Raw genomic sequence first — 10,846 nt, forward strand, 5'->3', positions numbered from 1 at the left:
CATGTGAATTCATGGATTTTTTTTTCACATTCTGTCTCTCACAGTTGAAGTGTACCTCTGGTGCAAATTACTGACCTCTGTCATCATTTTAAGTGGAGGAACTTGCACAATCGGTGGCTGACTAAATACTTTTTTGCCCCACTGTAGGTTGGTCAGTCTTGCAGTCTTGGCTGACTGCTCGGTCTACCAGTAGCTGGTATTTTGTGCCTCTGGTATTCTTACCAATTCCTTTCTCTGCCCTGCTAATGTATTGACCCATGTGCCTATCCAGCTTAGCCACTATGATGCCTGGCAAGAACCCCCATGTGGTACTGAGGCAGATTATTGGCTGGTAATTGGATGGGACTGGTTTCTTCTGGGGGTATTTGAGGATCAGGACTGTCCGGCCTTCGGTTAGCCGTTCTGGGTGTCTCTCATCCACTAGCAGCTGGTTCATTTCTGCAGCCAGACACTTGTGGAGTGCAGTCAGCTTCTTCAGCCAGTAGGCGTGAACTATGTCGGGGCCTGGTGCTGTCTGACTCTTCATATTGGAGAATCTTGGGTGTCTGCCAGTGTGATGGTTACTGGACCCTGTTCAGGGAGGTTGCTGTGGTCTTCTCTTAGATCCACTAGCCACTGAGCATTGCTGCTATGTGTTGCGTCCTTCTCCCATATGCTCTTCCAGTATTGTCCCATCTCCAACCTTGGTGGTGCTGTTCTACTGTTTACCTGGAAGTTACTAAAATTATCTACAGTATAGTTGTGTCTTATCCTGTAGAAACTGCAGTGTTGTCAATGCGTTGCCAGGCCTTCACTGCAGCTGCCTTGTTTGTTGGCATCTGTGCCTTCATTTTGTCTTCATTAACTAGAAAGCACAATCTATTGGATTGAAATCAGGTGACTCTCTTGGTCATAGCGAATACAGTTTCTTTGCCTTGAATAACACTTGGGTGGCTTTTGCGGTCTACACTGCGAAACAATGCACGTGGATAATGAATATTTTTACAGCATTTAGCTGAATGTGAGCAGAGTATAGCCCTGTAACACTGGACTCTCCTGTGGTGGTGTGCAGAGTGTACAGAGGCAAAAATCACAAAAAATATGTCATTATCTAGGAACTTATGAAAGTGATTATACGCATTATTAATCAACTGTTACTCAAACTGGTAAATGGTGGGAGTATTTGTGGTTAAAAATGTAAGGCTCTCACCTGTGCCATGAGAATGCCGATCACTACACCAAGCTGATGCAGCGTTCCTAATGCTCCCCGGAGAGATGTGGGTGAGATTTCCTCAATGTACATGGGCACAAAACCAGTGGACAGGCCAGAATAGACACCCACAATTAAACGTCCAATAACGAGCATCTCAAAGGAAGCAGCCAATTTGGAGAATCCCATAAATATTGCAGAAATGAATGCAAGCACATTGGCCATGAGCATGGAGTTCCTCCTTTAAAAAATAATTTACCATAAATGCTCTTTAATAAGAAAACTTTAAAAAAAAAGTAATTTTTAAATTTAATTAAAAAAAAATATGGATGTATATAGATCTTGTTAGCAACTGAGAGAGTCATACCTGCCAAAGCGGTTAACAAAGAGACCGACAGAAAAGGAGCCAAACATCCCTCCCACAGAGAAGATGGCCACAGAGAGAGACCACAGAGCTGTTAGAGTGGTCTGAGGGATGGGCTCTGAAAACCTGCTGCTCCATGTCTCATTGTAGAAGCTCTCAATGATCTAAAACATAAAACAGTACGCAGTAACAGTCTTATTGTAAGACACATAAAGACAGATTAAAGTAAAGTGAAGCAGCTCTTATGTACACAACAGCACTTTAATCCCAACTTTTGCTTAGTGACCCTTGGTGATTTAATACTTTACGCTCAGGGTGAAATACGAAGACAAATATTGGATACACTGCGTTGTCATTTAATTTCCAGAGTCTAATATTTCCAACTCTTTCAGACTTCATGACTTGGGTGGTCTTTAACTTTCTCTCCAGAACTTTCATCTCAGGTCATATGTAAGAGTAATACAGTCAGTCATTATCCTTCTGATACCATTCTAACTTGGTGAACATGATACCTCATGCGCATGTATGTAGCTACATTCATGTCACGGCCTGCAAAGGCAGACCGTGTGGAGTGTGTGAGGAGGACTAGGTGCAGACGCAGACGAGGAGCCAAAACTAAACTTGAACAAAAAGCGAGCCTTTATTTTGGGGTTGAAACTCACAAACATAAAACACAACAAACAAAATGAGGGAAAATCTAAACACACACTGGGAAAACCATGACTTTTACTATGACTGAAACAAGATAATGACTATGAGAACTGTGACATGATGGAGGTAACGCAGAACACAGACACAGAACAAAGGAAGACAGAGGACTTAAACACACACATAAGGTTATTAGGGGAAATGGAGGCACATGGAAAAACAGCTGACAAGAATGAACCTAATGTTGCCACAGTGGAAGTGAAACTAAAACAATGAACATGGACCCCAAGACCCCCTCAAAATAAAACAGGAACCATAAAAAGACGCAGACATGACATGACAGATTAGATACACTAACCAATAAGGGAGACTAAAACACAGGGGTGAGCCACAAGGGGAACCTGATAAACCATGAACTGTAACCTAGGTGTGACAGAATTTAGGTAGATAAGCTGAAATGAAGAACACAAATGAATAACAAAATACAAAGAAACTCACAAACACTGGGACCCAGTGACAATTTAAAGATGATTTTTCTTCAGCCTTAACCTCCTAAGACCCAAAGTCTTCCACAGCATGCATTTTAATTTCTTTTTGATATTTTTTTTTTTACCTGATTTTTGTTTCTAAGAAAAATGAGAGCCACAAATGAGGATATTCGTTTAAAATTTCGATAGAACAGTGGCAGTATAATGTCCTCGCAAGTGGATATCAGGCCATTGTAGAGCAAAATTGAGTATTTTGGTCTAAATAACCCAAAATGTGATGTCCAAATATGTGGACGCAGGGTTCTAGGAGGTTAAAGCAGTTCTGGCTAAATGTCAGGTAACTCAGGAGGGGTGCTCTACTCACACTGTATAGTATAGGCACCGCGGACTTCAACCGAGGATCAGTGGTACAGTAAAATCAGTGGTATGGAAGGAATACTTCTTCTTCTTCATTTAATCCTTAGTTATATTTATTATCTGTCTCTCTTGCACAGTTGTAGAATTCTTCCTGTTAAAGAGCGTTTTTCCTTCCCACTGTTGCCAAGTGCTTGCTCAAAGTGGGTTTACTGACCATTGCAGTTTTCTCTGTATTATTGTAGGGTCTTCACCTTACAATATGAAGCACCTTGGGGCAACTGTTGTGTTTTGGTGCTATATGACTGGGATGATATGCCACAGCTTAAAGGCAGCGGAGTTGCAGAGGCTGGAGTGATCACTGGCTATCTACTTGCAGGGTGGTGGGTCTCAGAGGACAACTGCTAACCCTGTTGAAGTCATCGTGTGGAGTGCTACTGGCATTGTGATTTCATAAAAATGTTCTTTTAAGTCATCGGAGCTTTTCACTATGTGTTAACAGCATTTAACACTGACGCGTTTGTTTGAGATGGGAATGTTTAAGCCACATAAATGAATACATGTGAAAACAGTAAATATACCACATGGATTCAGCTTCAAAACCTTAACTGAAAAAAAAAGAGTTGATCTTCATCAGTGAAACTAACTACTGTATCGCTATTCTAATTCCATTTGTTCTCACACATTTTCAAATATGTATATTTTTTCCTCCTTTACATTCTTCATTCAGACAATGAAACTCTCACATTTTGAGGAGCATTGATGACGCCAGTATTGTAGCCAAACTGAAGCGAGCCAATCACAGCTGTCCCTACTGTGATCATCAGCTGGGGCGTCACCTATTGTTATAAGACAGAAAGAGAAGATTGATAATTACTGTTGGAAGAGGAAAAATCCCTTTTTAATCATGTTACAACCCTCCTAAAACTGTGTGTGGGTAAAAAGATCAAATTTGGAGCTCTCTTGAAGCTATTTTTATTCTATTAACTTTATCACTTGATAACATTCATTTCTCTCGATCATTTTGATTCATGCAAAAGTTACATTTTCTTTTGATATTTTGTAGTTATGTAGCACTTTATTTCTCTAGCTGCAAAACTCGTTCATGCATCAGCACAGCATTTTCAATATATGCCTTTGCTTTGTCTAAGATTCACACACTCACTGATGGATGGATTGTGGAAACATGGTGTACAGTATCTTGCCCAGGAGCAAGGGATCAAAGCATCAATCTTCCATTTAGAAGAAAACCTGCACTACCTTGACTGGTTAAGTCAGGTTTTACCAGGCTGCTACTCGTTTTCCCGTACTCTCTTGGAAACAGAAATCAGCAACAGCTGATTGCTCTGACTGTTGTGGTACCCAGAATGAGGATCGTAATCCTGGAGGAACTTCATAGCAAACAATGAGATTTCAATCGAGCTGTTTCAGCAAGCATCATCAGGAATGTGAGGTGTATATTTAACAAAATGGACAAACTTAGTGAGCTGATCAAACCCCAGAGAGCACATCAGAGTGACAGAAGTGTTTCATGGAGGACTGAAGTATTGCAGTTAGATGCTGACACTCAGACATGGCTTCAAGACTTTTTAGGTGAACAAAGAGGTTATTTTGCATTATTAGAAGAAATGCAGAAGAATTGCACTGTAGTTCTAATTGAAATATTGTGTAAACTTTGAATGGATGGATGCAGGATGTTTATCGTTGATGGATTAATCCCTGATGCATCGATTGGCATGTGTAAATATATCTATTGATCTGGTTAGTTAAGTAGCAGAGGGGGTGGTTAATCAGGTTCAGCTACTTTGTGTTAATGAAATTAACAACAGGTGCACTAGAGGGGCAGCACTGAGACAACTCCCAAAATATGAATACATCTGTCCCTCTTCATATTCTCTGACTATTTTTGATTAGTTTTACATTTGCCTAGGGTCAGTGCAACCACTGGTAGCATGAGGAAACCTGGACCCCACAGAGGTTGAACAGGCAGTTCACCTCCTCCAGGATGGTACAAACAAGGCAAACAAGGTTTGCTGTGTCTCCCTGAACAGACTCAAGAGCATACAGGGGAGCTGGACATGTTCATAGAAGGTAAAAACCCATCAGCAGTACTGGTATCTGCCTCTTTCTGCAAGCAGGAACTGGGTGAGTGCTGCCATAGTCCTACAAAATGACCACCAGAAGGCCAGTAATGTCTCCCACCAACCAGTGACTTCAGTGGTGCCCTGTTCTTTTCACTTTGATTTGTTTTCTCTGATCTCATCCATCTGTAGGCTGATACTTTTACCTTCCATTTAACAATATGACATTCTCTGTTTCTTGACTTGTTTTCAAAGTGTTATCAGTGTAGATGAAAGCATTGTATCATTGTGTATGTGACAGGGTGAAGGAAAGAAATTAATAATAATAGTAATTATAATAAAGTTTGTTTTATATAGTTTATATGTATTTGTGTGCTTGCTCTTTCATTTGCAGGGCTATAGCTTCTAAGCTAACTATTATTATAGCTAAGCCTGTAATAAAATTAAAGTCTAATCCCTGTCATGTCAGGAGTGCTGCTTCTGCTGTACAGTCAAATACATCAGCATATATAGTACGAATGTACACAGATCCTATGATGTGTAACACAACTTTACACAAAATTGCATGGCATGCTGTATAAAAGTACTTAAATCCTTAAACGCAGACCATCTTAAAAAACTACTAATCCACATATTAATGCATCAATTTTACTTCTTTACTGACAGTTTAAGACTGATCAAACTTTATTATTTTACATAAATTTTGAATCACTTGTTGTAAAACAGTGTTTATGCAAAACATTTGTAAGACAAAGACTAAATTTATCTACTGTTGCTACTATCTCACGGTGTAATAAGAAAATGGAAGCACTGCTTACAGCTGTAAGAAAAGGAGTAGAAGTCCTGACTGTGCTGCTGAATTTAGGTCAAACACACCATTAAAACATCCTAATTTTTATATCTGAAGTTATTGTTTCACTCACTATGACATGGTGTCTGCTGTGAAAACGTGCTGCCACATAATGGATTAAACACTGGAGCCTTTTAATTGTATTCCTGACCTATTTCTTTTTTCAACAAACAAAATCTTCATCCTGTATGAATCAAGCAGCAGTTACCTTGCCACTGCACTCCATGGCAGCCCACAAAATCCAAAATCCGGATTGTCAGTAATCAGTCAGGTAATTTACTATCTACAATAAAACAGTGCTCATGATGTTGCCTGCTAGACTTGAGTCCTACATCAGTGTAAACAAATCTTTTTCAGTTCCTTCCTCCATTCACCTGCAGTAGTAAGCAGCTTAGTGACGTCAGCACTAAGTGGATCTTAATGAGCTGCTGAGGTCCCAGCAAAGCAGCACTATCATGATGTTGACATCCTAGGGCTGAAGTCTCAGAGCTGTAATACATTCACTGACTGATTTAGTCTTAGATGCATTTAATAAGTTAAAAAATGAAATTATTCACACATTTTTTTTCAATGTACATCTTCTTATAGATGATTAAAAAAATGTAAATACAAATTAAATTTAAAAAAAAAAACCCTAGTGGGGGTTGTCTCTTAAGAGGATTGTTGGCCCACTATTAATCACGAGCCTCGTCACTTGAGCCAAGGAGTGAAAAAGGCGTCTGTAATGATCACCTGAGGTTTCAGGTGAAAACACTGTGAGACCTTGCCTCACCCTGTCATGTGACCTATTAAGGTCAAAACTACACTGTAAGTGGCAGACAGCTGGTGTGGTCAGCCGCCGCGCTGTTCAATGATGGACACTCACAGTGGACACAGAGGAACTCTTTTACTCTTCCATCTGTCTTTTATCTAATTTAGTGAACAGTTCAGATAAAATAGTTACACGTAGATGCTGAAAATGACAGCCTCAGTGTTGAACATACTGTGACTCACTTGGCCTCTCTCAAAGTGTAAATTAGCCCACCCACCTCTCCGATCACACTCTGGCTCTCGTTCTGATAGAAACTGAATATTTAACAGTGTTTCCTGAAAACCGTCTTTTGCATAATCACTTCTTAATAACTTTAAATTTACAATAATGAATTACACTGCAGCGGGGAATACATTATAGGAGATGTCTTTTTGAAAGTGCTGTAACTGAGTGTATGGATGTAATCCCTCCAGTTATCTTCTTCATGTGCCAACACAGTGCAGAGCAGCCACCTCAACTCTGCTCTCACAGAGGTCAGCTGTTGTGTTATTAGTGTTACATACATCTGGATACTAACAAAGAAATCCACAAATCACAAGTACTTGACTCCCTGGTGTAACTCGTAAATACATATCTTGAAAAAGATAAGATGGGAATAACCCCGGCTTTGTTTTCAGAGCTTTAGCCAGGCTGACAAATACAGAGGGCCATGTGTGCCAAAATGAATTAAATAAATACATCATGAAGTATTAATTAAATATGGCATCAATTAAAGTATATATAAATAATTAAATAAATATCAGTTAATTTTATTATTAAACATTTAATTAATTATTAATTCATATTAATGAATATTTTCTAGTCTAGAAATTAATGATCTAATCTTCTGGTCAGTCTAACAAGACAGACTCCATGTGTAAAACTGCTCCAATGTTTTTGGAGATGTTCGTTCCTGCTAACATTCAGCTCAGTTTTCAAAACTGCTGCTCCTCACTTCTCAGTGGAGGTAAAACCCAAGGTTTAGCATTTTAACACCTGATTTGTGTGTTTTTTGTTCAATGAGCAGTATGACCTGAGACTAAACCACAGTATCACTCCATCACACGGCAAACACCCCCTATCTTATGGATGTGTAACCCTGTGAAAACGCTTCCTGTTCAATAAAATAGGGCTGGAAGTGAATTTAGTTTCTTATGAAACTATCTTTTCTTATTGGACAAACCTGTTGAGATTAGAACTTTATAGATTTGGCACCTTAAAATCTTTTCAATCATTGTCACACGGATCGAGGGCATCTGTCTCAAAGTGACATCTGTCATAGTCCTGGTCATCTGCAGCAGTCACCCTGGATGTACAGTGGGGCAAAAAAGTATTTAGTCAGCCACCGATTGTGCAAGTTCCCCCACTTAAAATGATGACAGAGGTCAGTAATTTGCACCAGAGGTACACTTCAACTGTGAGAGACAGAATGTGAAAAAAAAAATCCACATGGTAGGATTTGTAAAGAATTTATTCGTAAATCAGGGTGGAAAATAAGTATTTGGTCAATAACAAAAATACAACTCAATACTTTGTAACATAACCTTTGTTGGCAATAACAGAGGTCAAACGTTTACTATAGGTCTTTACCAGGTTTGCACACACAGTAGCTGGTATTTTGGCCCATTCCTCCATGCAGATCTTCTCGAGAGCAGTGATGTTTTGGGGCTGTCGCCGAGCAACACAGACTTTCAACTCCCGCCACAGATTTTCTATGGGGTTGAGGTCTGGAGACTGGCTAGGCCACTCCAGGACTTTCAAATGCTTCTTACGGAGCCACTCCTTTGTTGCCCGGGCGGTGTGTTTTGGATCATTGTCATGTTGGAAGACCCAGCCTCGTTTCATCTTCAAAGTTCTCACTGATGGAAGGAGGTTTTGGCTCAAAATCTCACGATACATGGCCCCATTCATTCTGTCCTTAACACGGATCAGTCGTCCTGTCCCCTTGGCAGAAAAACAGCCCCATAGCATGATGTTTCCACCCCCATGCTTCACAGTAGGTATGGTGTTCTTGGGATGCAACTCAGTATTCTTCTTCCTCCAAACACGACGAGTTGAGTTTATACCAAAAAGTTCTACTTTGGTTTCATCTGACCACATGACATTCTCCCAATCATCTGCTGTATCATCCATGTGCTCTCTGGCAAACTTCAGACGGGCCTGGACATGCACTGGCTTCAGCAGCGGAACACGTCTGGCACTGCGGGATTTGATTCCCTGCCGTTGTAGTGTGTTACTGATGGTGACCTTTGTTACTTTGGTCCCAGCTCTCTGCAGGTCATTCACCAGGTCCCCCCGTGTGGTTCTGGGATCTTTGCTCACCGTTCTCATGATCATTTTGACACCACGGGATGAGATCTTGGGTGGAGCCCCAGATCGAGGGAGATTATCAGTGGTCTTGTATGTCTTCCATTTTCTGATGATTGCTCCCACAGTTGATTTTTTCACACCAAGCTGCTTGCCTATTGTAGATTCACTCTTCCCAGTCTGGTGCAGGTCTACAATACTTTTTCTGGTGTCCTTCGAAAGCTCTTTGGTCTTGGCCATGGCGGAGTTTGGAGTCTGACTGTTTGAGGCTGTGGACAGGTGTCTTTTATACAGATGATGAGTTCAAACAGGTGCCATTCATACAGGTAACGAGTGGGGGACAGAAAAGCGTCTTACAGAAGACGTTACAGGTCTGTGAGAGCCAGAGATTTTCCTTGTTTGAGGTGACCAAATACTTATTTTCCACCCTGATTTACGAATAAATTCTTTACAAATCCTACCATGTGGATTCATGGATTTTTCTTTCACATTCTGTCTCTCACAGTTGAAGTGTACCTCTGGTGCAAATTACTGACCTCTGTCATCATTTTAGGTGGGGGAACTTGCACAATCGGTGGCTGACTAAATACTTTTTTGCCCCACTGTATTTAGGACCTCCTCAGACGTTCGCCAGGTCGTCAGATGTTCTGTACTGCTAAATCGGCCTCTATGCTTGCTTTAAACTCCTCGTAACTTTCTGTGCTAAATGTTTTGCTCCTTGTGTCTCCTGTCACCGGTGCTTTGGATCACTCCCCACGCTAACCTGTTACTTCCTCAGATTGTCTGAAGCTGGTCTGCTATCTGCTACTACTCACCTGCTGCCTATCCACTGCTCACTGGAAATCCAAAAAGGATCGGAAAGATCACCTACCTGCCCTACCTTCACTCTGAACACAATGGGGTGATGCAGGTGAGACTTTGGAAAGAACGCTTCATGTCTCTTTGAAACCAAAACAATACAATTTGACAGCTTGTGCAGCTATTTGAGGAGCTTGGGAAGCAGGAGTGCTGTTTTGCTGTAAAGGCAGCCATCACTGTCAAATGCAAAAAACACAAAGGTGCTGAAACCCTTAAACACTGTTGTTGTCGTTATTTTCTTTCTAAGAAGAACCATGGTCGAATGACCGATGTCACGAACTAGTCTCCAGTCCTTGACATTGTCCGTGTCTGGGTCTCGTCTGAGTATTATTCTCCAGCTTGTGATTAAAAACATGGATATGAAACACCATGACGCAAACAGCTTATTATTTATTATTATTTGACTCTGCTTCTGCTCATGCCAAACTGCTTTAATAAAATATCCTGTAATATCCACCAAAGTCTAAATTGTAGACATTCTCCTTTTAATCATTTGTGAAACAGCAAACCCTGAATATTCATCCTCAGTTTAAATAGCTCCTACAGGTTACTGGAGCCTTTTAAAAGTTACAGAACCTCAGGGCCTGCTGTTCAGGCCACTAAACTGGGCCCAGTTAATTACCAAGTGCACAGGTGTTACTGGCTTTTTCTTTTCTTAACAGACAAGTCAGGGTAGACGACTGGACAACAGAGGTAGTAAATGTTGGGCTCCATCAGGCTCTATACTACTTACTGTTCAAGTCCCACAGGATCGCAGACACACTCATCCCCCTGCCTTTCCAAATGCCTTCGATGCTTGCTCCTTCTTGGGGAACACGGCGGGTCTGAGCCCGCGCTGGAATGGTAGCGCTGGGCAGGATGGCTGCTGCGTTGCTTCGAACTACTCCTCACCCCCTACCCAACCCTGTGGCTTGTCA

General features: G+C 41.0%; 1 protein-coding gene across 1 annotated transcript in view; it reads right to left on the minus strand.

Moving 5' to 3' along the window:
• Nucleotides 1-6,306, minus strand: part of LOC102195260 (solute carrier family 2, facilitated glucose transporter member 1-like) — a 17,599-nt gene extending 11,293 nt beyond the window's left edge. The window contains exons 1-4 of the mRNA XM_005745878.2: nt 6,183-6,306; nt 3,790-3,882; nt 1,557-1,717; nt 1,190-1,430 (exon numbers count right to left, since the gene is read on the minus strand). Coding sequence (XP_005745935.1) covers nt 1,190-1,430; nt 1,557-1,717; nt 3,790-3,882; nt 6,183-6,200 — 513 coding nt within the window. The 5' untranslated portion in view covers nt 6,201-6,306. The remainder of the gene's footprint in view (nt 1-1,189; nt 1,431-1,556; nt 1,718-3,789; nt 3,883-6,182) is intronic.
• Nucleotides 6,307-10,846: the final 4,540 nt, after the last annotated feature.

The sequence above is a fragment of the Pundamilia nyererei genome, unplaced genomic scaffold (genome assembly GCF_000239375.1).
Source record: "Pundamilia nyererei isolate P.nyererei 1_Seehausen unplaced genomic scaffold, PunNye1.0 scaffold00169, whole genome shotgun sequence".
In the NCBI taxonomy this organism is placed as follows: Eukaryota; Metazoa; Chordata; class Actinopteri; order Cichliformes; family Cichlidae; genus Pundamilia; species Pundamilia nyererei.